The sequence below is a fragment of the Gymnoscopelus microlampas genome (assembly GCF_963454915.1).
Source record: "Gymnoscopelus microlampas genome assembly, chromosome: 22".
Taxonomy (NCBI): domain Eukaryota; kingdom Metazoa; phylum Chordata; class Actinopteri; order Myctophiformes; family Myctophidae; genus Gymnoscopelus; species Gymnoscopelus microlampas.
The window spans coordinates 20560452-20588449 of NC_139959.1; the positions used below are offsets into that span (position 1 = coordinate 20560452).

The following is a 27998-nucleotide window of genomic DNA, read 5'->3' on the forward strand; positions in this document are numbered from 1 at the left end:
AGAAAGGATATCACGTATACTGTCTGTCTGTCTATCTGTCTGTCTGTCTGTCTGTCTGTCTGTCTGTCTGTCTGTCTGTCTGTCTGTCTGCAAAACAATGTATGTAAAATGCATAGGAATAAAGACATGTGTAAACTAGAGCTGTGTTATATAGCAACTTTAGAGAAAACTATTTTACAACACTTTCTGTCAGAAATGGATCATCCACATCTCTCTCTCTCTCTCTCTCTCTCTCTCTCTCTCTCTCTCTCTCTGTCTCTCTCTCTCTCTCTCTCTCTCTCTCTCTCTCTCTCTCTCTCTCTCTGTGTGTGTGTGTGTGTGTGTGTGTGTGTGTGTGTGTGTGTGTGTGTGTGTGTGTGTGTGTGTGTGTGTGTGTGTGTGTGTGTGTGCGCAAGAAGGGTATCAGTAATGAAAAACAAGTGGTCTTTCATAAAGTTATACGTAGCAACAACAAAAACCTCGTCAAGTAGACCTTTATTTTGAAGTGTGTGACCGGAACTAACAGTATTGTCAGTGGCTCACTTGACACGCCCACTGTGACGTCACATTTGACGTGTCAGCCCCGGACCAGGTAAAGAAGAGAAGGAAGTTTTGTGAACAGCCAAGACATCATGTAGAAAGATGTATATCTGTGACTCTGTCTATCATGTGTGTCAATAGATCATAATGTCCATGATGATGATAATGATGGGGCATCATCATCATCATCATCATCATCCTCATCATCATCATCCCCATCATGCAGTGGAAGAGACACTTCACTGGCCTGATGTTCAGCTGTCTTTTCATTGCTACATATTTCACCAATAAGGTAAGAAATAGAATATTAAGCCTTTTTATACCAGTAGACTTTATCAAAACTTTTTCATGTCAAGGAAGGACCGAATTATTATGTATTTGGCCGCAGACTTTTGTGACAGGGACTGACTCCCATACAAGATTTGGGTTGTTATTCATTTCAAATACTTTTTATTTGTTTGTTTGTTTGTTTGATTGAATCAAACACATTCTCTACAAAATTCTAAACTTCTCCTGCACAATATGGTTATTATGTTTTTTTTTTCTTCTGTTTTTAACTCTTTATGCGCTAATAAATAAAACTGAAACTGAAAGTGTTTTAAGAGATCTTTCAAGATTTTATTTTGAAAATATAGCAGATCTACAAGCTCACACCACGTCACATCGCGACCACGTTCTGAGTTTATAGATCTGCTGTTTTCAAATAACCTTTGTGTGGTTAAAGTGGTTTCGATGCTGCAAACCCCTGGGGCTATAAATCAAGATAAGACACACAAACACTTCGCTTGTCTAACAAATCATGCCTAAAATATTCATATTGCAGAGTTGCAATTTATAAATACTCTGTTTAAAGTAAAAGTCTTGTATTCAATATTTACTTGAGTAAAAGTACATACGTATTGGCATCAAAATATACTTAAAGTATCAAAAGTAAAAGTACTCATGTAGAATTTCCCATTTCAGAAGTTTTCGAAATAAGGTTTCAAATAATTGTAGTGGATTAAAAGTACAATATTTGTCTCCGAGATGTAGTGGAGTAAAAGTAAAAGTAAATTGGAACTCAAGTAAAGTACAAATACCTCACAATTGTACTTACATTACTTGAGTACATGTACTTTACACTGGTATGAACTATATTTTACAGCACCAGCGACAGCCAAGTCTAGACAAGTAAAGCCTTGTTCTCTATGTTGTAAACACCAGTTGTTTCTAAAAGTTGGTTTTATGAATCTGGTTTCTGTTTTCCAGTTTGTCCTTTCTGTGTTGAAGTTCACCTACCCTACTTTATTTCAGGGGTGAGTCGCATTGCTTTCACTATTTATTTCCAGATAATATAGCCTACATATATTAGCCTACAATATTTATCATGTAAACATGGCACCAAAAGTTTAAGGCTGCAATCCATAACTTTTTTAGATTTTAGCCAATCAGTATGGTTGTTGGTCTCCCTGCTTTTCGAGAAATGTATATGTGGTCTCGTAGGACACCTACTGGTTGACCAGAGGTATTGCATGAAGCTCAAAAGCAAATTATATCTATATATATATAATATAATTGCATTTGTTGAGCAGTGTAAATTCTGTCGCTCAGGTAGGACATACAAATCAAGGATTGCAGCTTTAATATAACCAAGTGTTCAAAGTGCAGATTAGTCTACAACGTTTGTATGTACGACTGGAAAGACATAGAGCTAAAAACAAAACAAAAACATAGATGCTATCGTGAAACCACATCATCATCATCATGTCATTTGTCACCACCAGTACTAAAACAAATCAATGTTTTATGTTTAGATGGCAAACATGTATTGGGGCTCTTCTGCTTGTACTCTGTGGCAAGCTGGGATGGGTGGAAATGAGTCGCATTACCAGGTAATGTAAAGGATACTGGAATGACATTGTGTTCAATTATTTACTGAATGTGGTTTTTCACTGTCTTGTTTTGTCTGTCTTGTAGAAGGGAGGTAACTGTATCTGAAGTAGAGCTTTGTTTGTGGTTATACAGGAGTGCTGGAGTTGTAATGGATCTTACTTGATGCGTTTCATCCTTGTGTTAAAGGTCGGCAGCTCTCCCCTGGCTTCCAGGGTCTCTCTTGTTTGTGGGAAACATATATGCAGGCTCAAGATCACTATCATCTCTGGTATGTAATGTACCAGGCTAGAACATATGGCAGCCTGCCTATAAATTACATGTACTGTTGTCGACTAGCATTATCCACTTAAGCCTGACACCCTCCTACAATGATGGTTTAAGTATTAAATTCGGTCTCAGATGCCTCAAACACTTTAGTTTTCTTGATGCACTGAATCTTTCTCTTCCTACTCTCCCAGCTTGAAAACAAATATAAATACGATGTTGTACTGTATGACCATTTTTCTTTAATACCTTATCAAGATGGTGGTCAAAATGTTTGATGACTTTTACTCTGTGTTCCAGAGCATTCCTTTTTTCTTCACCCTTCAAAATGCCTCCCATGTGGTCAGTTTCCTGATTCTGAAACTCAAAGATGGAGAGGTAAATCATTTCAAACCATGGCTCCTATCTGTTTATGAAGAGAAATAAAGACAACAAATTGAAGATGCATCACATTAGGCATTTGTCTTCTTCTGTCTAAGACCTTGAATAGAACTGGCCAGCAGCCGTATAGTTGAGAATAACTTTATATATTATAGTATTATTTGCCGTGTATATATAAATGTTTTAATTTGGTGCTTCGATATTTCTTGTCATCAACAGAAGCTGCCGTGGCTGAAGACTTTTAGGTATGTGATGTTTTTCCCCCTTTTAAAGAATATATTGTTATGAATACAACTATTATACTGTAAATTTGTACAGAGTGGAGTAAAACTCTATAGGAGTAAGGATTCCTATGGGCTCTAAAGCAAAACAGTGGTTTGTGTTGGTTGTAACAGCAGTTGTACAATAATGAACAGTTAAATGTGCTAATTATGAATTTAAATAAATGTTATACATGATTAAAACGGGTAAGACATATTAATATCAGAACTTTTCTTTTTTTTTCTTCCTCTTGTAGTGTCTGTCTCCTGCTGATATCTGCCGTCTCTCTTCCCCTGTGTGACCCTCAGGTGAATTATCTTTATCATGTCTGTATCATGTGTTTTATATATAGAGACTGTACAGGGTGTGATACCCATGATGCTTCTAGCCTATGTATGTATCTATGTATTCACATTCTATGTAAATTCTGTATTACCTTCTTGGCCCCTGTAATGCTTCAATATCTTATTTAACGATGCTTATGTACCTTGCAGTTTGACTTGAGTGGATACATGTGGGCTGTGGGTCATCTATCCTGTGAGGGTAAGTTCACCCACACTTGGCAATGAAGTCAGAGGCTTAGGAGTTTGAAATCACGTAATCTCGTTTGCTAGCTGCCCTCCCAGACAAAAAGTCATTTGTACACCAAAAATTAATCTATAACATAATGCCTATACACACACAACCATTTTAATGGCATTCTGCTTTTACGGACCAACAGTGTGGAATAAACTCCCATTACACCTAAAACAGGCAGCCTCTGTCGATAGCTTTAAAGCACAGCTCAAGACCTATTTCTTCACTCTTGCTTTTAGCTGACTCTTTGGTTGATTTTTTAGTCCTCACTGTATTGCCTATTTTAATGTTTTATGCTTTTGCTTTTATTTTATTTTTTGTTTGCTTTATTGTTAAATTGGTTGTAACTGTAACTGTATTCTTGCTCTGTAAAGCACTTTGCGCTGCATTTCATGTCATGAAAGGTGCTATACAAATAAAGTTTATTAATGTTATACCCTAAAGGGGAATTTCACTCTTCAAGTCTACTTGGACTTTTGTGTGTTGTAAAATTCATAATATTATTTGCTATTCATTTGATCATTAGCCCATTAACCTTCAAACCCCATGTTATACCATGTTCGACTCATTGAAAACACACATTCCTTGTTCTGGTGACTGTTATTGTCCTTCGAATGAATGGGGAGAACTTAATTTTCCGATGTAGGCACTCCTTTATTTAGTATAGAGACAGGAAGCAAAGCAGAAGGAGGATCAACTTGTAAGACAGTTCTTGTGCCAGATTGTAATTGAGCCATCTGTGGTCAATTGACTATCCAGTCAGCTACCAGTGCACCTCATGTCTATCTCTGTTGGATAAAATCCAATAATATACATTTATTTTCAGGTGCGTATAGAGTGTTCCAGGTTTATTTCAAGTCCAGCCATTTGAGGTAAGCCATATTTGGTGTTTGTGGTAAAAACAGCTACAACCATTACTGGATTATTGTGCGTTTACCTGCAACAACAAGTGCTACCTGCATAGGAAAAACACACACATTAGAAATGCACAATACTGTATATATTCAGTATTATAGTGTCTGATACATAGACTAACGTGATAGAAGATTTACTGTACATGACCTGACTCAGTCTTTCACACTTGCTTTGCAGTGACCTTGAGCAGCAGTACATTAACTATTTGTCCAGGTAAGAATGCATCCATCATGAAGATACTGTACATATTCATGTGAACCTTCCTATCGTCTCTGTCGGGTGGAAACCTCATATGTCCAAAACTATTACTTTTCAGGGTTCAAATTCAAAAACGGCAAAAGTAGCAGATCTACAAGCTCAAAATGCGCCGCGTTTCGAACTTTGTAAATTAATAGGCCATTAATTTACAAAACAAAAAAACACAGAAAGTTTGGATATTAGAGGTTTCTGCCCCACAGCGACAATATTCAAGTAATAATACCATGGAACCACCGTGTCACAGTTACAGCTATTCTTGTAACTCTGTATGAATGTCATGCTGTCTGCAAACCTGTGCTGAACACCACACCTGTACTGTATGTTGCCTCGCTACTTACTTGTTTACCTGTCTTTGACCCGTAGTGTGTTGCTGCTGGCCATTGCGGCTCACCCCACAGGTAAGAGTTATTAGGCCTTTGTCAAATTGTTTTGTTACATATCGTTGCTGTCCGGCATAAAACTCTTATCTCCATATTCCAACTTTTTGTTTTTTTTCATAAATGAATGCCCTACTTGATCATACTACAGCATCACATAAAACTACAAGCTCAAAACGCTTCGCTTTGCGCTGCGCTTCGAGCTTGCAGATCTGCTACTTTTGAGTTTTGAATTTGAATCCTGAAAAGTACATGTTCATTTTCAATCAGGGAAATAAAAATAAATACAATTAAATATATTGTGACAAATATATCTTGGTTACTGGTCCATAAAGCCTGAGTTCCTTCCTAAATCCCTTTGTTTCTTTACAGGGGACATCTTGGGTGCCTTAGAATTCCCTTTCCTTTGGTCATACACCTTTCACTGTGGCTGTTGCGCCAGGTATAACCTTTCACCTTTATTAGATCAGATCATGTGCAATAACAATTGCTGTCGGGTTGCTGTTGACAGATGTTGACACATCTTCTCTTATGTTTGAGAATCACAGCTGTTAATGGACAAAAATACAGATTTAGTTATTTGTAATCTGTTCTTATAGCTTTTGTTCAACCCCCAAACTGTAGGTGCTTCTTATTGAATCTAAAAAGATAATTTTCTTGTCTCACAGTGCCTTGCTGGGTTTTTTGCTTCTGTTGGTGACAGTAAAACTAAAGAGTGGCTTCACCTTTGAACACTGCAGAGCCTGGGTTTTTTCGTCCAAGGTAATTATTTTACTATGACTATTATTTGCCATTTATTAAAACATTTGTTTTTATTTAATTGCATTCTACTGGTAGATATTATGGAAGAATACGTAGGAAGTAACTTCTATGTATGTGCATGTCTAATACAGACAAGCTTAGACATGAGCATTAGAATATTATCTAATTAAATATGACTTTGTGTAAAGTCATGAACACAATATTCTCTTAAAAACAATACGCAAAAGTATGAATGGGGATTTAGTTTGATGTTATAACAGCATAATTGTGAAATTTTACTTTCTCCTCAGGTTACTGCCATGTTCCTCTGTCCATTACTATTCACCATTGACATCAACACTCCATCACTGCTTTGGTGAGCAGTGTGAGGAATGTTTATCCATCACATTTAATGCACTGTATTCTGACTGAGGTTGTCTTCTCTGATACTGAAGCTTAAAGGGATAGTTCACCCCAAAAAATACTTATTTTCCCGCAATTACAAACCTCATGAAGCCTTGAATTCATGGCGATTTCTTTGTTTTTGTCACATTCCTAAGCCAATAATTTGATGACCGGCGGAAAGATGCTAATGTATCCGGTAGGCGGTTGTAGGCTCAAAGTTGACACTTTGATTCTCCTACCGGAGCCGCCACTGCTCATCAAATTATTGGCTTAGGAATCCGACAGAAACAAAAAAATCTCCATGAATTCAATGCTTCATGGGGTTTGTAATGCTTCATGGGGTTTGTAATTGATAGAAAATAAGTCATTTTGGGGGTGAACTATCCCTTTAATGACTCCATTGCCTGAGGGTATCACTTGCTGATGAGAACTGATCTTGTCAGCAGGCGAAGGCGATCAAGACATTGGTTATAGTTGAAGTCTGTCAAGACAGACTTATTGGCAGTGGTGGAAAAAGTACTGAAAATGTTTACTTAAGTAAGAGTATACCACAATCTAGTAAGTCTGGTATTTTTTAAATTTACAAAAAAGTATTTGCATCAGAATATACTTAAAGTACCAAAAGTAAAAGTGCTCATTATGCAGAATGTTCCATTTCACCAGTTCAATACACAAATATTTTGAAAATAGATCTGTTGTGAGCTTGTAGATCAGCAATTTTCAAATGGCCGAAGTATATATATAAGGCTAAAGTGGTTAATGCATGTTTTGTAATAATAATACAAATCTAAAAAGTAACTAAGGTTTTAAAATAATAGTGGATTAAAAGTACAATATGTGTCTCTGAGATATAGACATAAATACTCCAGTAAAGTAAAAAAAATACCTCAAAATTGTACTTAAGTACAGTACTTGAGTACATGTACTTAGTTGCTTTCCACCACTGCTTATTTAACTGCTTATTGGCTCACAGTTTTCTAAAGCTTCCACCTAACAGTCTGTACATCGGAAGCACTGAAACGGTGTACACACATTCAACAGAAATGGAAATACAAATATGTATATTGTTTCTGTCGGGTGGAAAGCTCTTATGTCCAAAACCTTTTCAGAATTAAAAAGACAAACAAAAAAAAAACAGTTCTATAAGCTCAAAACTCTGACAGCAATTATATTTAGTTTTTCACAAACAGAAATTACAAACAGATGACAGCTTCCTGTGTACAACCTTTGCAAGGCGGAGTCAGACTCTGTAGCATTGTGTCAGAATTGCCCATCTTGAGAGACTCTAGTTGTTGTGAAGCAGAGCAATCTGGGAACCCATTCAGTGAATAAAGAGTTTTTTCTCCTGTTTTTGCCTCTACTAACGACACTACATGTTTAGCCCATTAAAACCGATGCCCGAAAAAGCATCTGTCATTTTTTTATCTTATATATATATATATATATAGCAACTTTTTTCAGAAAACTCTTAGGATTCGGAACAGTGGTTTAGTACAGTATTTCTAAAGTAATTGCACATATACAAGTTCACAGCACGTCACTTGGTGCTGCGCTGTGAGCTTGGACATCTGCTATTTTTGAAAATGTGAGACAATTCTTTGAAAAGTGACAAATCTTCTCTTCTGGGGGTCACTGGCACAAAACACTTTCAGATGGTGGGTCTGCAGCCAAATACATATCATTTTGGGGGGGTCCTTGGCACGAAACAGTTTGAGAACTACTGATTTAGAAGGCATTCGTAGAATCGGCCCCAGGTCCTAATGGGTTAGGTCAGTGATGCTGACAGATTCTGAATCCGTCGTGAGAGATTTAGAAGCAGAGTGCTTGTTGTTGACATGTGGATGTGATGTGTTGCAGTGTGCTGTTCAGTCACCTGGGGGAGGTCATCCTGCTATACTCTGAGAGAGAAGCCCGCACGTGACAGACTTTCGCCACGTCGGACCACTATTTGCACTATCATGAGATTCTCCTTTTGTCTTAACTCTTGTCTGTTTTGATAGTATCTTACAATAAAATGCATATTTCTTACATAATTGGAATGTGATTATTATGGTTTATTAGTTTCCCAGTCAAAAACAAAACAATACAATAAAAACATGGATTTACAAAATGTAAAATAAATATCTACATTTGTTTATGATCAATCAATTGTGTTGCAACTTGCACCTTGGCTCAATGGAACTAACTAGTTATATTATCATTAAAATGTGTTTTTCCAACTTTGGAGGCCCACTTGCAATACCCTTGCGGTTGAGAACCACTGCCTATCTTAAATCTATCTTTGGGAAACACTGGTCAACACACTCAAAATGTTCACAGTAAGGTTTTATACTGTATGCTCCTGAGTATAAACATTCAACTTAACACCTGTATTCCTGTAGTGTGATAGAGTGCATTTGTGTTTAGGAGGACTCCTGCTCCTTACGTTTTGGAGAAAATAACGCATTGAAAGGCTGTCTTCTCCGTATACGCGGCTCTGGATTGTCGTCTTCCTTGATGTAACCTAAAAGATTTTCAAAACATAAGTAAACATAAATATATCATTATAATATAGTATACAGTGTAAAAGAGTGGAAAATGTATTTCCAAATCACTTTCAGTGTCTTCCTGGATGACACAATAAGCATGAGTAGATTGACAGAAGGCCAAGCCGTGTATTATAATCATTGATTATTCTTACATTATGAAATATACTATGACAGAATTTAAACTGACTGACAAGGGTTATGGTATAATATAACAACTGATGGTAATAATGCACTTTATTTAACTTTGGTAAAAAAAAAATGCCTTTATCATGCCCACCAATCAATAACCAAAATGACAGGCCTAAGTCAAACCCAAATAGTACAGTACCTTGTCACAAAAAAAGTACTTTATCCAAGTTACCTCTTTCAACACAGGTTTGAGTTGATGGGAATCCGACCTCCCAGAAGTTCTCAGGAGTGCTGGGAGGAATATAGCGGAAACGGTGCCTCGAACAGGCCGACAACTTCTTCTTTCTTTCCTCTTCTGGCAGATGGGCATAATACTGCAGGAAGGCAGTACCTCATAATTACGTTCATTGCAACAGTAAGATGTTGATTTTAACCACATATGTCCTACATTGTCATACAACGAATAGCCAAAACAGTTGATTTTACTAGCTCGCAATGTGTTACGAACTTGCAGATCTGATATTTCCGCTAGTATCCCCAAATGGGGATGCCAGGTTGAAAGCGGTTTACTCAGATTTAAAGATGCAATCCATAACCTTTATGTCCTAGCCGAGATTCGAACGCAGGTCTCCCTGCTTCGGAGACGGCTTATCAACCACTAGTGTTCCTACCTGACACCAGGGTGTAAATGTCTCAATGGAAGAGTACTGTACCACCTCTAGCCACTGCAGTTGTACTAGTTATATTGTATTGACATACTCTACCATATTACAGATTGTTCATTAGCGTTTTAGTCACTAAGTAAAGTTCCGGATTGCAGCTTTAATCTCTAAACTAAAAGGCAGGATTGTGCTGTGTACTTGAAGGCAACAAACAGACCAACTCACTATGTCACATTCCTTGCATGTGCTGCCCTTCATTTTTCGTCTCTCGTCTTTATTGCGAACCACTGCCATGTGTGCATATGTTGGGTGTCTGACGCAGAGAGAGAAAGGTTACAAAGTTGCTTTTACCTTTTCAAGATAAATTATGATTTAACCACTTAAACCCTATTTCAAAAGTAGTGACAATAGCACATCGCATTGATGTACAAGATTGTGATCTTGTACATTGGATGTACAAATGTTTTATTTTATTTTATTTATCTATTCCCATAAACTTGTAGATCTGCTAGTTTCGCAGAATGTTTTCCCCCGGAATAGGGACGCTAGGGTTCATGTGGTTAAGTGGTTTAAAAAAAAAGAAATTGCCAGTTGAATCATTGCTAAGTTGCAAAACAACAACACTCACCCGGCTTTGTTTTCCTTAGCATCATCTCCAGGGTTTTCAGCAACAGCGTGTTCTTTTTGGACTAAACAAAAGCAAAGGCCAAGAAATCTTTCCTTAAGAACTGAACTCTACCACAGACAATCATACACAGACACAACGCCAACAAGCGCCGCTCATCTCAAGCAGATGGCCCTACCATCGTCCACCTCCTCCTCCTCTTCATCAGTACAGTGCTCGCCGTGGTCTATATGTGTGAGGCTGTTGTACGACTTGTACTCTCCGCAGACTGTAGTGTCAAACATTTCATCCAGGCTGTCATTGGCCTTCTGGTGATGTTCTACAAAGCAGAGGAGAAGGTTAGGCATATTTCTTTTCCCAATCTACAGTATATCTCGGAGAGTGCACTATCTATGTCTTGGAGCTCTGTCGACCAATGACAGTTCTAGTGATCAGTTCTAGCATTCAGTTCTAGTGATCAGTGTTCTAGTCAGTGGTGGAAAGTAACTAAGTACATTTACTTAAGTACTGTACTTAAGTACAATTTTGAGGTATTTGTACTTTACTTGAGTATTTCCAATTTCCAATACTTTTACTTCTACTCCACTACATCTCAGAGGCAAATATTGTACTTTTACTCCACTACAAATATTTGAAAACTTTAGTTACTAGTTACTTTTCAGATATAAACTATGATATAATGAAACATACATTAACCACTTTAGCCCTATTTTATACAGAGGCTATTCGAAAATAGCAGATCTACAAGCTCACAACGCGTCGCATCGCGACGCGTTGTGAGCTTGTAGATCGGCTATTTTCAAATATTTAGTACTTTTACTTTTGGTACTTTAAGTACATTTTGATGCCAATACTTTTGTACTTTTACTCAAGTAATTTTTTTATTCTGGACTTTTACTTGTAACAGAGTATTTTTATATTGCAGTATTGGTACTTTTACTTAAGTAAAGAATTTGAGTACTTTTTCCACCACTGGTTCTAGTCAGTGTATGGTTCTAGTGATCATTTCTAGAGTTCAGTTCTAGCGATCAGTTCTAAATGTTTTGTTCTTGTGTTCAGATCTTTCATTCTGTTCGGTTTTAGTGCTCAGTTTTAGTGTGGGTGGGATACGATGCATTAAAGCAGTTACCAGAGACGTTTCCTTCGTGTTGTGTATGTGTTCCCCGGCCTTGGAGCATACTGTGACTTATGAACGTGCAGTCAGGATCCACGGTCTCTGCTTGGTAGTGTAGCCCCTCCTCCTGTCAGCATAAACACATCATCATTATAATAATACACTTTAATTACAGAGCATTTATTGAAACTAAGTTACCAAATGACACAGATTGCTTTACATAAACTTGCGACTGCATGGTAAAAAGATTAATTGGTTTAAAAACGGGGTGTGTGAAGATACCTCCAGGTAGCTATCACAATTATTACATAATCTCCTAATTGCAATCATTTTGCATAATCGTTTCCTTGTTGAAAAATATTCATTCTGGATTTGTTTCTAATTTTCCCGAAATAGGAGATCTACAAGCTTACAACACATTGCGATGTGACCCGTTGTAAAGCTTGTAATTTGGTTGTTTTATTTATTTATTATAAAATAATTAAATGTATTTTTTTGTCTACAGAGCCTAAAAGCCAAACAGAAATGTATATTTTATTTAAGTGTACAATGTCTCAATGTTCTATTCCAAAAACAATTAAATCATTAAATCGCAAATTATTTGTGTCAATCGTCAAACTTTCATGATGGTGACAGCCCTACCTTCGGAGTGTTGGGGCTGCCAGCGTGGTACTGGGAGAGGGCTGCAGCAGGGTCAATGCTCCACGTTTGATCCACCTCAGCCTTCCTTTCTGCAGGGAAAGGAAAGGTTAGCAGTCGGGCTGGTGCTCAATCCAACTGCAATCTAATGGTTGTAAGAAATCTAAGATGTCATTAATACATTTTAACCACTTTCATTGACCAATTGCGTTGCAATGCGACGCATTGCGAGCTTGTACGTCAGCAATTTTCTCTCACTTCAATAGTAAACACCTTTTTCGTCCTTGTTTTATGTTTTGAATCAGCGTATATTCAGTATTTAGCCTGTACTGCAACATTTCAGCCAGGCATTGAATTAAAGCCCAAACAATTATTTGACTTTATCTGCAATTGTGCAGCCGATGTGTCCCAATCATTATAGATGAAAACATTTTTTAAATAGCAGATTTAAGACCTTGTAGATCGGCTATTTTTGATTTTGTACACACATTGACTGCCTAGAACGACTTAACTCGTTTTTAGCTTTTCATCACTTGCCTGCCAAGATCGAGTTTGTTTTTAGTCAAAAATTAAAATTTCACTTTTTTTTTTTTAAATTTGACCCAAAGACCAAGGAGATATGAATTTTCAAAGATCTTTACTCTTATCCACTTCCTTGTTAACTTAAAACTTTAAAATTTTGTATCTCGGCTCCTGAGTACTTTTTTTTTTTTTCATTGAAAAATCTCTGGCATGAATAACAATAGGCAGTGAAAATAATTCAGGCAGTCAATGTGTTAATAGGGCTTAAGTGGTTATTTGTGTTTTCATGTATTTGTTTGCTTATAAGCTCAATCATCTCAAATAGAAACTTTAATCCGTTCTAAACTGTTCAAATTGATTAGAACACTTTTCGCAATCTTTGACAAAATATCGGTCAAAACATTGTTAATCGGTGCTCTAAGACAGTGGATCCCAACGTTTTAGGCTGTGACCCCCCAAAAGAATCATACTTGAACTGGGGACCCCCCACCCTGACAAGCACTTAGAATTGTAGGAGTTGTTTGACTCCGTTCCACAGATAAATATTGTGAAAATAGCAGATCTACAAGCCCAAAAATTGGCCAATGTTTGACCAGTTTTTATAGTATAGTTTGTTGATCACTTTTGATCAGACCCAATAATCTGACATGGGTCAGGCTCTACGTTGGATAAACTCACCGTCATCAGCAAGGGTGAGGAGAGCGTTCAGATCTAGCAGGATGCTCTGTGTACTTCCTTCATCTTCATGTACCACCCAGTTACTTTTCCTCTTTGTCTTGTTAGCAGGACGCAGAAAGGAAACCTCTGGCTTTTGGGCGGGAGCTCCGTTTTGCACTGACAGCACCTAACAGATGATACATAGACAGAAAGCATGTTATAACCCATTAAGACCTGGGGCCGATTCTAACAATGTCTTCTAAATCCTAACACATATTTTGCTCCAGGGACCCCCAGAAGCAAAGAGTTGAGTTAAAATGTTCACTTTAAATGTTGTTCACTTTAAAAAATATATTTATTGAAAGATTTGCACAAACTTTCAAAGATTTTCAAAAATATCAGATCTACAAGAAGTGACGTGCTATGAGCTTGTATATCGGCTATTTTTGAAAAATCGTGACACAGATAATGACAGATGCTTTCCCAGTTTTAATAGGTTAAAAGCCTGCTAGGGGGTTATTGCCTTGCCCACAATGCGATGTGGGGGTCGTTTCTGTGTGTACAGGGTTGGTTTGGTTGGTCTGTGTGTCTGTCCATTAGCTAAATAACTCAAGAAAAATTAATGGCCCAATTTGGAAGAAGCTCAGAGGGAATAGCGGTAGGCGGTAGGTTGAAAAGGTCAAAGGCCAAGGTTCCATTCAAGGTAAAGGTAAAAAAAAACTCCCACTTTTGGGATGAAAAGGTTTATCTTAATTCTTCAGTTGTATTTGTATTCCGTTGTGCAGATTGTAACCTTGTGCTTTTAAAAAATAAAGATATATATTATTAAAGTTCATGGTCACACACAAGGTCAAATTGGTTTTGCTGTTGCAAATGTAAATAAAAGAGACCAACAACGAATCTAGTCTGAAGTGTTCTAGCTACAAGTAAGACGCGCGAACGCTGGAAGCGAACGCAGCTCGAAAATATTGTGTATTTACGGACTTTGTGTGTGTGTGTGTGTGTGTGTGTGTGTGTGTGTGTGTGTGTGTGTGTGTGTGTGTGTGTGTGTGTGTGTGTGTGTGTGTGTGTGTGGGTGTGGGTGTGTGGGTGTGTGGGTGTTTGTGTTTTGACTGTAGCTGCACTCTGGCGCACTCTGTCGGCCGCACCCAGGCAGTGCACTGCACACAGACAGACAGACAGACACACACACACACACAAGCCGAGCAGACTTTCATAGTAAGCTCCACTTGGGCGGAGGCGCGCCTTCGGCACGCCTCCTTCCGCGTTCGCAATAAATCGATTAATCAATGGCTTTAATTGAATAATTTAATGAAAGATCAATGAATGAAATCTCAGCAATACCTGGTGCATTACTTGATAAAACCAACACAAAAATGATCTTTCTTACCTCAGAAGTATATTTTACACTAGCTGCTGTTCTGTCAAAACATATATTCCCTTGAATACAAGAAAGAATTCAAGGGACCCCCAGGGGTCTACACTTGGCCTTCTACTTTTTCCCCATATCTACACCTAAAATAGCCAATCTACAAGCTCACAACCCTTCGCAACGCGCCACGTTGTGAGTTTGCAGATCAGCTATTTTCACTGAATGTTTGCTACGACCACCAGAAAAAGGGATGCTTGATTACATGTTTCTTTTTTAACTAACTTACTCAGGCGTAAGTAAATACATAAATAAATGGTATAACAACTCACTTTGCTGGCTGATACAGGGATGCACGAGAGGTATCGTGATGCAACTTGGTCTCTCGATCTCGAATCGGAGACGATATCGTCTAGCCTGGAATCCAGACTGATTCGCTACGTTCGTCTTTTTCTCACTTCGCTACTCAGTCTGGCCAGGGTCCTATTTGACTCGGATTTTCAGACGTCGCCAATTACATAGGCACGTCATGGAAGTGACTCGAGTTTTACATTGGAACCCCCCCCCACAGACCAATCAGAAGCTGCGGACCATTTTCTCCCATTTGTGCACGGAGATAGGAGGCTTACCAGACTGTGAAGCGAAGTGAGAAAAAAAAACGCTGAACGTAGCAATCAGTCTGGATTCCAGGCCAGATATCGTCTCTGTCGGGTGGAAACCAAATGTCCAACCATGTCAAAAACTGTTACTTTTCAGGATTCAAATGCAAACGTGGCAGATCTGCTACTTTTGATGCTTTTGTGTGACACTGTAGTATGATCGAGCAGGGCGATAATTTACCCAAAAAAAAAACACAAAAAAGTTAACAATGTGGAGATAGGAGGTTTCTGCCTGACGAAGGACGATATATTGAGTCAATCTCAGAACATCCACATTTATGTTGGTTCTTGTGAGCGCACACCCTCACCTTGTGGACGGTTGGCTGTTTTTTGTAGACGTGACCAGGGACTCGCTCCTCTTCTGCGGCCTGCAGGGAAACCTCCTCCTCCTCCTCCTTAATCTTCTTCTCCTCGACCTCCTGGACAACGTCCTCCTTCGTGCGTTTGGCTTTGTGAAGCGCAGGCCTGGCGATGGGGAGGAGGGACGGGGACGCTCCGGTAGCGTCGAGGATAGAGAAGCCGGGAGCGCGATTTGACCTGAATGAAGATCTGTGGAAGAATGATGGAAATGTGTCAATTATAACCACTTCATCTCATAACGCGTGTATATCGTCGCTGTCAGGCAGAAACCTCATATCTCCATATTTTTACTTGTTGTGTTTTTTCGTAAATGAATGCCCTACTACTTGATCATACTACAGAGTCACACAAAAGCATCAAAAGCAGCAGATCCGCAAGCTCGAAACGCAGCGCTTTTTGTAGATCTGCTACTTTTGAATTTGAATCCTGAAAATCAAGTTTCCATCCGACAGAGATGATTTTCTGTTGGGTGGTTTAAGGGCTTTATTAGATTGGATGGACGGGCAGACTGGAAGACCTACAGTACTGTCTAGGAAAAACGGCAACAGCATTAGAACTGTGACAGCCCTGGCAGGGTTGTTAATGTTATGACAGCAAATAGCAACATCTTACAAGACTTACATATATGCCCTTTAAGAGCATCTGAGCTAAACAAACAGGGTACCCAAGGCCACTGTAGACATTAAAGGTGTTCCTAGTAGAAGTTAACCCATTCAATCCGGGAACGCATCTCTGTCATTTTAGATTTCTTTGGCTATTCAAAAATAGCAGATATGCAAGCTCATAGCTGAAAAATCATGAAAATGTGTGCAAATCTTTGAATATATTCTACAAATGTCTTCTAAATCCCAACCGTTTTTTTTTTTTAAACTTACCGGTATGTGTCACAGTGTTTATACTGTGATACTATATTAACCGATGCAGTGTTACATAGTGGCACGTTGTTAGTAACCAATGCAATGTATTCCAGTTCATTCATTCCTACCTTGAAGGAACCTTGTACTGCTTAGGACGAGTTGAGGAGCCTTGTTCCTCTTTGATCTGAAAAACACAATGCTCTGTTTGTAACACACTGAAGCCAAAACTGCATCAACGTTAGCCTGGGTAAACCCCTCCCTCCGGAAAACTCATTTAAATTAGTTTTCCGGAGGTAGGGGTTTACCCAGTCTATTAACCGAGTCTATTAACTATTAGCTGGACAACAAGCAAACAAGCACTGCACACACCAAGAATTTTCAAAATAAAATTCAACAGCAAAACAAACTCAAAGTTTCATTAATGTCTCCTAATTGGTCATTATACAAAGCAGATGTCAATGTATTATTCTGTTTACCATTACAAGTGTCGCAATACCAGGTAGACAGACACCTTTCCTTTCTGAGTGCTTGTTACCAGAACATTTTAACCTATTAAAACGAGGAAAGCGTCTGTGTCATTTTAGATTTTAGTTATGTATAGCAACAAACATACGTTTTTCAGAAAACTCTTAGGATTTAGAACATTGTTTAGAACAGTGGTTCTCAAAAATAGCAGATCTACAAGCTTACAGCACGTCACTTCGTGCAACGCTGCGAGCTTGTACATCTGCTATTTTTGAAAAATCTTGAAGGGGGGGGGGGGGGGCTGGAGGATCCAGTGTGCGGACTCAGATTTTTCAAAAGACGAAAAGATCTCATGTGTGCACAGTGCACACATGACTCATTGTCCAAGCAGGATGTGAGAAAGTTGCTCACCTGTCGCTTAGGAACATCCAGGCGACACGTTTCTGCTACTACATCATCCAGACCGGGGTCTTCTGAAATGAAACAGACCTGTTGTAGAGATAGGCTACTTTCGCTATTCGATGTAAGAATAACTATATAGGGCTTAAGTGGTTAAACACCTCACAGAATTATCAAAAGAACTACATAATTGCTGCTTATCTAGACAGACAGATTTATTCATGTGAAAATGTATGAGTTTTGAAGATGAAGCCATACATACGTGAGGTCTGTGATGTATCCATCTGACATGTGTTGGGTACGAGCATTTCTCCACCATCCAGACTCTCCTTGTTCAACTCTACCACAGAGAAGCACACACACACACAGAAACTCCTTTACACAGGCTGAGGTTCCATGGTCGGGTCAGTCATAAGCTCAACTTTATCTTCCATCGCATGACGGTGTCACTTGCTGACAAGAACTTATCTTTAAGCTAACAACAGGTCACATCGTGACGCATTGATAGTGAACCTTAGCGTCCCAATTTTGGCCGATCATTTGGCGAAAATAGGTGATCAACAAGTACACGTGCCGCATTGGCTATTTTGAGTTACGAAATGTGGTGTAGAGGCAAAAGGAGGGGACCTTGTACATCTGCTATTTTTAAACATTGTTGCCAATACCGAAAATGGGGATGTGGTTCGGTTGAAAAGTAGTTGAAATCAGTTCTTGTAGACAAGCGACGCCATAGTGCAACAGTAGTATAAATTATGCAATAGGCTTGCATCTATATACGTGAGACTGACCGCTGAACAGGGAGGTGTGCAATGGCGGTAGGGGTTTCTCTTTGTAGCGGACGTGTTTGGTCTGGCTGTCTGTTTTGCGTCTCTTCAGTTTGTTGACCACGGGCATGGCGCTGGCGTGAAGCGGCGAGTCGGGGATCATTCCGTCTTCCTGCTCCGAGGGCGGACTGTCCTGAGCCTCTGAGCTGTCAATGACGACAAGCACCATCACACTTTAATCTGGAAATAACTCCTCCATCAAATACCCCAAGGATTAAAGCTAAATAAAATCTCATGACTGAACATTTTGTCAGGCAAAGTCCTAATCTGTGACTTGTGAAAGGGTGTGAAAGGAGCCCCCACACTAGCACTGTATGTAAAGTTACAATGTTTTGGTAATATTGTTCCTGCTGCGAACCAGGTGAAGAAATTGAAGATTGAGGCTTTAACCTTTTCTTTTCAAAATATCCAAGACCAATAAGGTTTAATGGAAAATGGTTCTGAACACATATTCTATTGCTTGTTTGACCACTTCAAATACTCTAATCTTAACATAAATAATAACCGAAAATGGCCTATAAGCTCACAATGTGTCGCAGACGGCAGATGCGTTGTGAGCTTATAAAACATGGAATGGGAGCATGCTTCCATAGAAGACATGTTGGTTTCTATGGAATCCAAATGACTGAAATCAGTCGAGAACTTTAATTCATGAATACCTGGCTCCAAAACGGAGCCACCCACAGTCGACTTAATTTCTGGACAGTCCTGTTGACAGATCAGTAGAATGGCACAGTGGTGCATTGCTCTCCTTCACTTCTTTAAGATGCTTTGGATAAGACAAATTCAGCCATTAAGATTTGTGTTCTTTAGTGAAATTCCAAATGAAATGTATTTTAAATAGGGATTTCAAATAGTGAACATTTTAACAAATAAAGCTAAATCAACTTTCTTGACTACCATTTATTTGCACTTTGTCCAGTATTCAGTTAGTCCTGTATTCACTGTATAATGGTTTTCAATTTGCCAGGAGTGAGGCGACACCTGTAGTTCGGCTGTGCATTAAATGTACTTGAAGAATACACTCAAGAATACACTCAGTACAGTGCAAAGTAAAGGCCATAGGGTCATCCAAATCAATAGGTTTCTTCCTTTGGAACCTGAACATAAATAAATAGCAGATTTCATGGCAATGAAACTAGCCGTTACTTTTCAATGCTGATGACAGATTATCATTATAATAACCTTTGGCAGTAGTAATGTTTGTGCAAAGTCTGCAAACTCTGACACAATTATAACATTTGAGGAAATGGCAGCACCTACAAGACAGATGCATAGAAGTGATCATTTATGTGTTCATCAATGGAAGGTGTACTAGTACTAGTGTACCATGTGTTAGACCAGTGGTTCTCAACCTGTGGGTCGCCACATTATTTTTGAGGGGTCCCCAGAATCCAGATGACAGTGAAGTGACAATTTTAGAACTTATAAGACCTTTTTAATACCTAAAAAAACTACCATTACAGCATCAAAGGTAATCAACAAACCATTTATAAAGAATTGTCAAATAATATAAGAAAGAGGCAAAACATTTGAAAATAGCCAATTGTGAAAATAGCAGATCTACAAGCTCACAACGCCTCGGAATTTTCACAATATTTATCTGGGGGGGTCCCCAGTTCAAATCTGATTATTTTGGGGGGTCACGGCCTGAAAAGGTTGAGAACCACTGTGTTAGACAAGTCCAACGCTGTCATGAGAGATAAATGAGGACAGGAACTCACCTCTTCAGTTTTTCCAGCTCTTTGCTTAGTTTTCTGTTTTCATCCTGAAGGCTGTCTTTTTCATTCTCTGTCCAACAAACAACACAAAGTTACAATATGAATATTACAATACATTAGCGTTTTTGACTTGCTGTACATTGGTACAATGACACTATAGACTAGAGGTTGGCATTTTCAACCAATTAGTAGTCAAGTACTCACTTATTGAACGAGTAGTCAATTGCAAAAACGAAAGTTAATGAACACAATCAACATCATCTCCATCGGGTGGAAACCTCATGTTAAAAACTGTTACTTTACTTTATTTGTTTGTTTGTTTAGAGTTTAGACGGACACCGCATATTAATGAACAATACATATCAATGTTATGTAAATACATCCTTTTCAGGATTCAAATTCGTGTTTCGAGCTTGTAGCTCAGCTACTTTTAATGCTTTGGTGTGACATCAAGTAGGGTGTTATTTAGGAAAGGGGCTGTTTTTGTAGCGCTTCAATCACCAGTAGATCACTCACTCACTCACAGCATGCCACCATACCATCTTGGTATGGTGGCAGAAATGTAGAGGGTAAATGCTAATTCTATTCACAAATTTTGAGTATCAGTAAAGCGTAAAGCAGGTAGTTACATAACGAGTACTTCATTGATTAGATGTTCCCATCCCTACTATAGACAGTGCAAAACAGACTTTGAGTAATCATTTGCTGATCACATGAAAACTGGTAATGATTGCTTGATAGTTCTCAAAGAAGTGAACCTTCCATGATATATGAGGAGAGAACATGGAAAGCTTTCATCATGTGAAAGACAAATGCTTTCAAAACATGAATAGCTGCTGTTTAAGTTGCTGCTAGGCCTGTCACAATTACTACAGAATCGTCTAATCGCAATTATTTGAGATAATCGCACTGATCTTTGCATAATCGTCATAATCGTTTCCATGTTGAAACATTTTCAGAAATTATATTTTTATTCATATGTTCCAATGTTCAATGCCAAAAAAAAACACAATTAAATTGTTAATCGCAATTATTTGAATGACAATTAATCGTCAACTGTAAATGTTGTAATAGGCTCTATGCACAGCAGCAATATTGGACAGAAATTGGGCCCCTTCCTTGCTTCCTTCACAGGTGTTACCAATGATACTAATGAAGGCTCTGTTTCATTTAGTGTAGCACAGTGGTTCTCAAACTTTTTAATTTCAAGGACCCCCATAACTCTGAGAGTGTACAAATGGAACCAAATGGACCCTCCTGGGTCCATTTGGTTACACCCTCTCAAGGAACCATGAGGGTCCCTGGACCACACTTTGAGACCCATTAGTATTTCTAGTGAGCCAACATGCACAACATCAGCACCCTGACTCTGTTTGACCAGAATGGAACAGAGCCTTCATTAGTATCATTGGTAACACCTGTGAAGGAAGTCAGAAGAGGCCCAATTTTTCTCCAAAATGGCTGCTGTGCATAGAGCCTATTGTGACAGCCCTGGTAGTTGCTTCTGTATGTGATCAGAGTGTATAAAGAGGAAAAAGGGAGTGCTCACTGAGCTCTGCGATGAGGCGCACGTTCTGCTGCTGAGCCTTCTCCAGCTCCGTCTGCTGCTGTCTCACCTGCTCCTCCAATGGAGCACAGCGAGCACACGCCTCTATCAGCAGCAACCTGCAGATAGAACAAACTTTTTTATTGCCAAGGACCCCCAAATTGTAATTTATATTTGGCTATGGACCCCACATCTGAAAATGTTTTGTGCCAGGGAGCCTCATAAGAGAAGATTTGTGTAAATTGTCAAAATTATTCAACATTTTCAAACACTTTAAAAGTTTTTCAAAAATAGCAGATGTGCAAACAAACTTGCAGCTTGCACATCTGCAGCTTGTAGATCTGCTATTTTTGAATAGCCAACATATAAATGGATAAAGTGGTTAAAATGATTGTGATGCTGTATAACTACTTTTGATGGGGAACCCCTGGAACCCCCCCAGGACCCCTGGGTGTCCCCAGACCCCACTTTGAGAACCACTGTGATTTTCAACCAGTGGGCTGTGAGAAAATTGCAAGTGGGGCCCCCAAATAATTGGCGAAACACAAAGATTTGATTGATAATATATTATCTTATTTTATAAAATAATCTATTTTTAAGAAATGTTATTGTATTTTTCCTTTAAAACCTTGAAAAATGTGTTTTCATTGTGACACAGGTAAATATGAACTTAAAAGTATACAGCTACGTTGGTTCCATTGATCCGACCCGGAACACAATCGATTAATTGGTCATTAAAATATGAATAAACATGCCCGGAAAAGAGATGCAGCCTGATCACTTAACCCATTAAGACCGGGGACGCATCTGTGTAACCACTTTAAATCATTATTTTACACTTTGGCTATTCAAAAATAGCAGAAATACAAGCTCATAGCGCGGCACTGAGTGCCACACTACGAACTTGTAGATCTATTTTTGAAAAATCGTGAACATTACATTTTGTGCAAATAGTTGAATATAAATTTATTTTAAAACGAACATTTGTCACTCAAATCTTTGCTTCAGTGGTCAGCAGACAAATACGTGTCATGTTGGGTGGTCCTTGACATGAAAAAGTTTGAGAAGCACTGATTATAGCAACATAAGTTTGACATTTGAAGAATCCCCAGAAGCAAAGATTTGAGTTCCAAATGTTCGTTTAAAAGTTTTTACATATTCAAAGATTTGCACGATTTTTCAAAAATAGCAGATCTACAAGCTCGTAGCGTGGCACTCTGCGCCGCGCTACGTTAGGGCGGGCCATACTTTTTTTTTTTTGAAAATCAAAAAAGAGGGGTGTTCAAATGACAGATTTTGGCATGTAGAACACAAATCTGAAGAAATTTTTCAATTCTGATAAACCTAACCTACATTTTTTTGCAGTTGATTATTGTAAATTTTTTGATTAATTTGCGATTTTCTTCTAGAAGAAAAAAATATTTTGGGAGGCTTTTATAAAGAATTCCTGTTCAAAATAACAGATGTTGGCATGTAAAACACAAATCTGAAGAAATTTTCCAATTCTGATAAACCTAACCTACATCAATTTGCAATTGATTATTGTCCATTTCTTTGATTAATTAGCGATTTTCTTCTCGAAGACAGAACTTAAGATGGGAGGCTTTTATAAAGAATTCCTGTTCAAATAACAGATGTTTGTGTGTAAAACACAAATCTGAAGAAATGTTTCAATTCTGATAAACCTAACCTACATACATTTGCAGTTGATTATTGTTTTATTAATTTGTAATTAATTCGCTCAGGCCAACTGCAGCAATAGCAACTGCGGCTCTGATTGAATCATCACAGAAGACACCCTATGAAAAGTGATTGATAAAAACAAGGTCAAGATAGCACAGGAGAAGTTGATACGAGAGCTGGGGGATGAATTTGAGGAGAAGTGCAGGAAGGAGGGGGGGGGGCGTGTGAGTCCTGCATCCTCTTTGATGGACGGATTGACCTGACCAATGTAATGATGGAAGCTGAGGGCAGTGACCAATCTTTTCCTGCAAAGATGAGGGAAGAACATAGTGTTGTCAGTGAGCCTGGCAGCAACTATATGTTCCATTTTACCCCAGAAACAGCAACTAAAGAGGAGTCACATGCAGTGCAGATTGCTAAGGTCCTTTTTGCTTGGCTGAGAGAGAAAGGTTTTCATAAGACCTTGTGGGCCATTGGAGGAGACTCAACAAATGTCAACAGTGGTGTAAAAGCTGGAGTATTGTGAGGAAGCTGGAGCTGCACATGGGAAGACATCTGGTCTGGTTGGTGTGCAACTTACACACTGGTGAACTGCCCCTCCGCTGGCTCATTGTTGAACTTGAAGGTCCTACTCTGTCAACAAATTATCTGGACCAATACTAAAGCTCCTTGATTCAGCTACAGAGTTGGATATCAATCCAACATTTACCAGGATCTCTGATGGCCCTTCACTGATCAAGCTGCCTTACAAGGTCATTCAAGATTTCTCGACTGATCAACACTATGGCTATCAAATTGTTTGTGCATTCGGAGACAGAGTGGTTCCTACAAGGCTGGATCTGTTGGATATTGGGCCACAATGGGCCAGTAAACCACAGCCACCGGCTCACCACAGCAAACAGACTTCTCAGGCTCTGGGTGTCAAAGCATGGACTGAGAGGAAAGAATCAGAAAAATCTGCAGTTAATTGTGGAATACATCATTGGAGTGTATATCCATGTTGGTTCAATGTGAAGATCAAGGAGTCCTGGCACATCCTGTTTCAGCTGGACTGCCTGAAGTCCCAGAGGAAGTAGGTACTGGACATTGTGATGCCAACTGTTAGAAGATCTGCTTGGTATGCCCATAATGAATCCACCCTCCAAACACTGCTGAGCGCTAAGGATCAGAAGGAGAGGATTGAGGGGGTGGAGGGAATCCTGGCCATCAGGGGAGAAGGAGACCCAGACACTCAGCTGGGGGACTCCTCTGTAAGAACCATAGGGACAATTGAGATCAATTATGATGCTTCCAGCATTGGTGGATTGATTAGCTGGTCAGAAGGTGTGTCAGAGCCACCTCTCACTTGCATACTAAACACATCGGAGATGAAAAACTTCATTGTCATCCCATGGAGGTGCCCAACTGGCCCTGCCACACTCAGAGCATTGAGAGGGTTGTCAAAATGGTGACTGAGGCTTCTTCTACATACTTCTCTAAGGAAAAGAGGGATGGAGGGATCAGGACTCAGGAGACCAGCAGGAGACTGATGTCTAAGGCAAAGCGTCAAAGCAGGACTTGTACAACCTAGCAAAGTTCAGGAAGTGATAATTGATCTTCATAATTGTATCCAGTGATATACATGCACTTCCATTGTGAATAAATATGTAAGTTTGATTTGGCTTTGTCAATATAAAGTATTTTCCTTATGTCTTTTAATATCCTAAAATGAGGCTAAAAAGGGCAAAATTAGTCATTTTGAAGTACAAAATAATGTAGGTTAGAGTTATTCCACCTAAAAAATAATGTCACATTTGAATTCCCCATATAAAAACACATCATTTAGACACCCCACATGTTAGGATTTCCTTTGGATTTTAATATCTTATAAATTAATTAGAACGGGTACAATTAGCAATATAAAAATGCAAAAAAATGTAGGTAAGAGTTGTCCTATCCAAAAAATAATGTCATATTTGAACTCTCCATCAAAAAAACACATAAAATAGACACCCCTCTTTTTTGGATTTCCTTAATATTCATTTTAGCACCTGAGTATGGCCCGCCCTAGCGCTACGTGCTTGTATATCTGCTATTTTTCAATAGCTAAAAGAAATCTAAAATGACACAGATGCTTTTCGCGATCTTAACGGGTTAACACGGCAGACATTGGACATGGCCAGTCCTTACCGTTCCTTCAGCTTCTCGATAGTGTCCTGCAGGCCTTTCTGACTCTCCTTCAGCTGCTGGTTACGGCTGTAGAACTCATCCAGCCTCTGAGCATCACTGTGGGAAGCAGAATGTCAACAATCAATTCTAGGACTGCAACTATGGATTATCTTCTTAGCAATAATTCTATTGATTTTCAATTAACCAAATAATCGAGAAGCAAGTTTTTTTTTGAAAAAAACTAAACAATTATTCTATGTTTTTGTAATCAATTAAATCAGTTAGTTTGATTGCAGCGGACCCTAGTCAATTCTACTGGGATTCATTCAGACCTAACTTGCTGACAACACGGACACACGGATACTTGTCGACACTTAAAAGTCCCCTGCTAACACTAAACCCATTTTTCAAGTTAGAAAACAATGTACTGTATAGGGTCACTTTAATGCTAGCACTTGATTGTTTATCAGGCGTAGGTAGGTCTCCATTTGCCGTAATCACAGCTCGCAGAGATGCATGCACTCAATTTACAAGTCTTCCTGGTGGCGAATGCCTTGAAGCAATGGCGAGACTCTCTACACTCAACAGAATGAATGCAACAACACGGCCATTCTCAGTTCATCACGTGTTCGATGTGACATTTTATGAAAACCAATTTCAAGTAGAGCTGCATCTAGATACTTACAGACAACGCTCCTTTTTCAGCTTGCTAACTTTTGCCTCCAATTCTGGAAATAACAAAAAAATAAGTGCATCATTGTTCAATACAAAATACAGAGCAAAAGTAAAACTCTGTATAAAAGTGGCTATCGTTTCAGGTCTATGTATAGCAGTAGTTCTCAAACTGTTTCATGCCAAGAACCCCAAAATTGATATGTATTTAGCCGTGGACCCCCCCCATCTGAAAAATGTTTTGTGCCAGGGACCTCCAGAAGCAAAGATTTTAGTTGAAAATGTTCACTTTGTATACAAAGATTTAGACAAATGTTCAAAATCTTGTAAATGTTTCAAAAATAGCAGATCTCCAAGCTCATATAAAATATGGTTAAAGTGTTTAAAATGATTGTGACGCTAGTCCCCGGACCCCACTTTGAGAAACACTGATGTACAGCATCAGACTGTTCCGACCTTGAAGTGCATTTTTGTGGCATTCTTTGAGCTGCGCCCATAAATCTTCAAAGAGGTCACAACTTGCTTTGGCGGTTCCACTTGATGCAGAACTGCTACTACTCGGCACAGGACTGCTCATCTTCACTCACTGCCAGGATTCAACGATCTGCACTTATTTAGCAATATGCCCTGTGTGTAGAGAAAAATATAAGTACATTTCAATACAGATCTTTCTTTATTGATCACTGCCAGGAGAAATGCAGGTGTTGTAGCAGCAACTGCAGTAAGCATGAAACACAGGATATACAGCTAAGAGTAAGATACAAAAATAAGAAGAAATAAGTTAAAATAAACCATAAACACCTTGCAGATTATGTCTGCATGAATTTGCCTCCCTTTGCTCTGTGTCACAACAATGAAAAACATCTAAAAAATATTAACAAGTGTTCACGTTTGGCTTCATGCTAACCTTTTCCAGTGACAGTCATGGTACCTACGTAGCTCGTTTTTGCATGGTATTGTATATTTGTCTGTCATAATAAATGTGTCGATGAATTGAATACACAGCTAGGCCTGTCACAATTATTACATAATCGTCTATAATCGCAATTATTTGAGATAATCACAATTATTTTTTGCATAATCGTCATATCGTTTCTATTGACACATTTTAAAATATAAAAAAGCAGAAATAGCAGATATTTCTATTATTCTTTTTTTCTTTACATGTATACAATTATTGAATATATCCCAGATATTTGTCATATCTGGCCTGTGCAATTTTTGAGTACGAAATCTAAAAGGCTTCCGAAAATGTTCCAGTGTTCAATGCCAGACACACAATTAAATCATTAATACAATTATTTGAGAGTGTGTGTGTGTGTGTGTGTGTGTGTGTGTGTGTGTGTGTGTGTGTGTGTGTGTGTGTGTGTGTGTGTTAGTTATGTGTGCAGTGCACTTTATTCGATGTTGAAATAAAAATGAACTTACATGAATAAGAACAATATCCAAAGGTCGGTTAATATCTCAGAAACAACAACAAACTTCGCGCGTCGCGGAATCAGAATCCCGACATGCCTTTGGTCCAGTGTTACCAGATCCTGTGGGAGAAATAAGCAACCAGGTCTAGGAGAACAAGCCCAAAAAGCAGCGTCTATTTGAAAATAGCAGATCTACGAGTGCGAGCTTGTAGATCTCCTATTTTCAAAATAATCTTGAAGAAAATGTTAAAGATTTGGAATATTTTTTTGAAACATTTTAACAACACAAAACGTGTATCTTGAAGTTGAACCCTGGCACAAATACATTTATACATTTATATGGGGGTCCTTGACATGAAAATGTTTGAGAAGAATGAGAACTACTGGTTTAAACAACATTTAGAAAACAAGTCCAAATAAGAAACTATAGGC

General features: G+C 38.7%; 3 protein-coding genes across 4 annotated transcripts in view; 2 read left to right on the top strand and 1 right to left on the bottom strand.

The window, feature by feature from the left end:
• The window catches only part of LOC311038464 (uncharacterized protein), a 125795-nt gene that overhangs the window by 52597 nt on the left and 45200 nt on the right, over positions 1 to 27998 (top strand). The gene's annotated exons all lie outside the window — the stretch shown is intronic.
• tmem241 (transmembrane protein 241) lies at positions 568 to 8563 on the top strand. Its single transcript, XM_084048340.1, has 15 exons — positions 568 to 811; positions 1768 to 1814; positions 2313 to 2390; positions 2578 to 2659; positions 2956 to 3033; positions 3256 to 3281; positions 3554 to 3605; positions 3792 to 3840; positions 4700 to 4745; positions 4966 to 5001; positions 5410 to 5444; positions 5796 to 5865; positions 6092 to 6185; positions 6476 to 6540; positions 8427 to 8563. Exons 1-15 carry the CDS (start codon positions 740 to 742, stop codon positions 8488 to 8490), a joined length of 894 nt encoding a protein of 297 aa, XP_083904466.1. The 5' UTR covers positions 568 to 739; the 3' UTR covers positions 8491 to 8563.
• rbbp8 (retinoblastoma binding protein 8) lies at positions 8426 to 27636 on the bottom strand. 2 transcript variants are annotated; one of them, XM_084048339.1, is made up of 19 exons: positions 27577 to 27636; positions 26605 to 26775; positions 26162 to 26204; positions 25498 to 25593; positions 21649 to 21764; positions 20103 to 20169; positions 18343 to 18524; positions 17817 to 17894; positions 17567 to 17625; positions 16819 to 16874; positions 15782 to 16022; positions 13467 to 13632; positions 12270 to 12358; positions 11643 to 11754; positions 10692 to 10832; positions 10517 to 10577; positions 10114 to 10201; positions 9459 to 9600; positions 8426 to 9072 (listed from the first exon to the last, which is right to left on the bottom strand). In XM_084048339.1, the coding sequence occupies exons 2-19, from the start codon at positions 26723 to 26725 to the stop codon at positions 8972 to 8974; spliced, it is 1959 nt and encodes a 652-aa protein (XP_083904465.1). In that variant the 5' UTR covers positions 26726 to 26775; positions 27577 to 27636; the 3' UTR covers positions 8426 to 8971. The 2 variants fall into 2 exon arrangements, with proteins under 2 accessions (XP_083904465.1, XP_083904464.1); XM_084048338.1 differs by having other exon boundaries at positions 17567 to 17628.

Excerpts from the sequence above, each read along its gene's own strand:
- tmem241 (XM_084048340.1), top strand. The coding sequence starts at position 740 with ATGCAGTGGAAGAGACACTTCACTGGCCTGATGTTCAGCTGTCTTTTC. Across the intron at positions 2,660-2,955 it reads CAAGATCACTATCATCTCTG|AGCATTCCTTTTTTCTTCAC; the intron begins GTATGTAATGTA and ends TCTGTGTTCCAG. Across the intron at positions 6,186-6,475 it reads CCTGGGTTTTTTCGTCCAAG|GTTACTGCCATGTTCCTCTG; the intron begins GTAATTATTTTA and ends CTTTCTCCTCAG.
- rbbp8 (XM_084048338.1), bottom strand. The coding sequence starts at position 26,725 with ATGAGCAGTCCTGTGCCGAGTAGTAGCAGTTCTGCATCAAGTGGAACC. Across the intron at positions 25,594-26,161 it reads CTGAAAAAGGAGCGTTGTCT|TGATGCTCAGAGGCTGGATG; the intron begins GTAAGTATCTAG and ends TGCTTCCCACAG. Across the intron at positions 16,023-16,818 it reads CAGTACAAGGTTCCTTCAAG|ATCTTCATTCAGGTCAAATC; the intron begins GTAGGAATGAAT and ends ATTCTTCCACAG.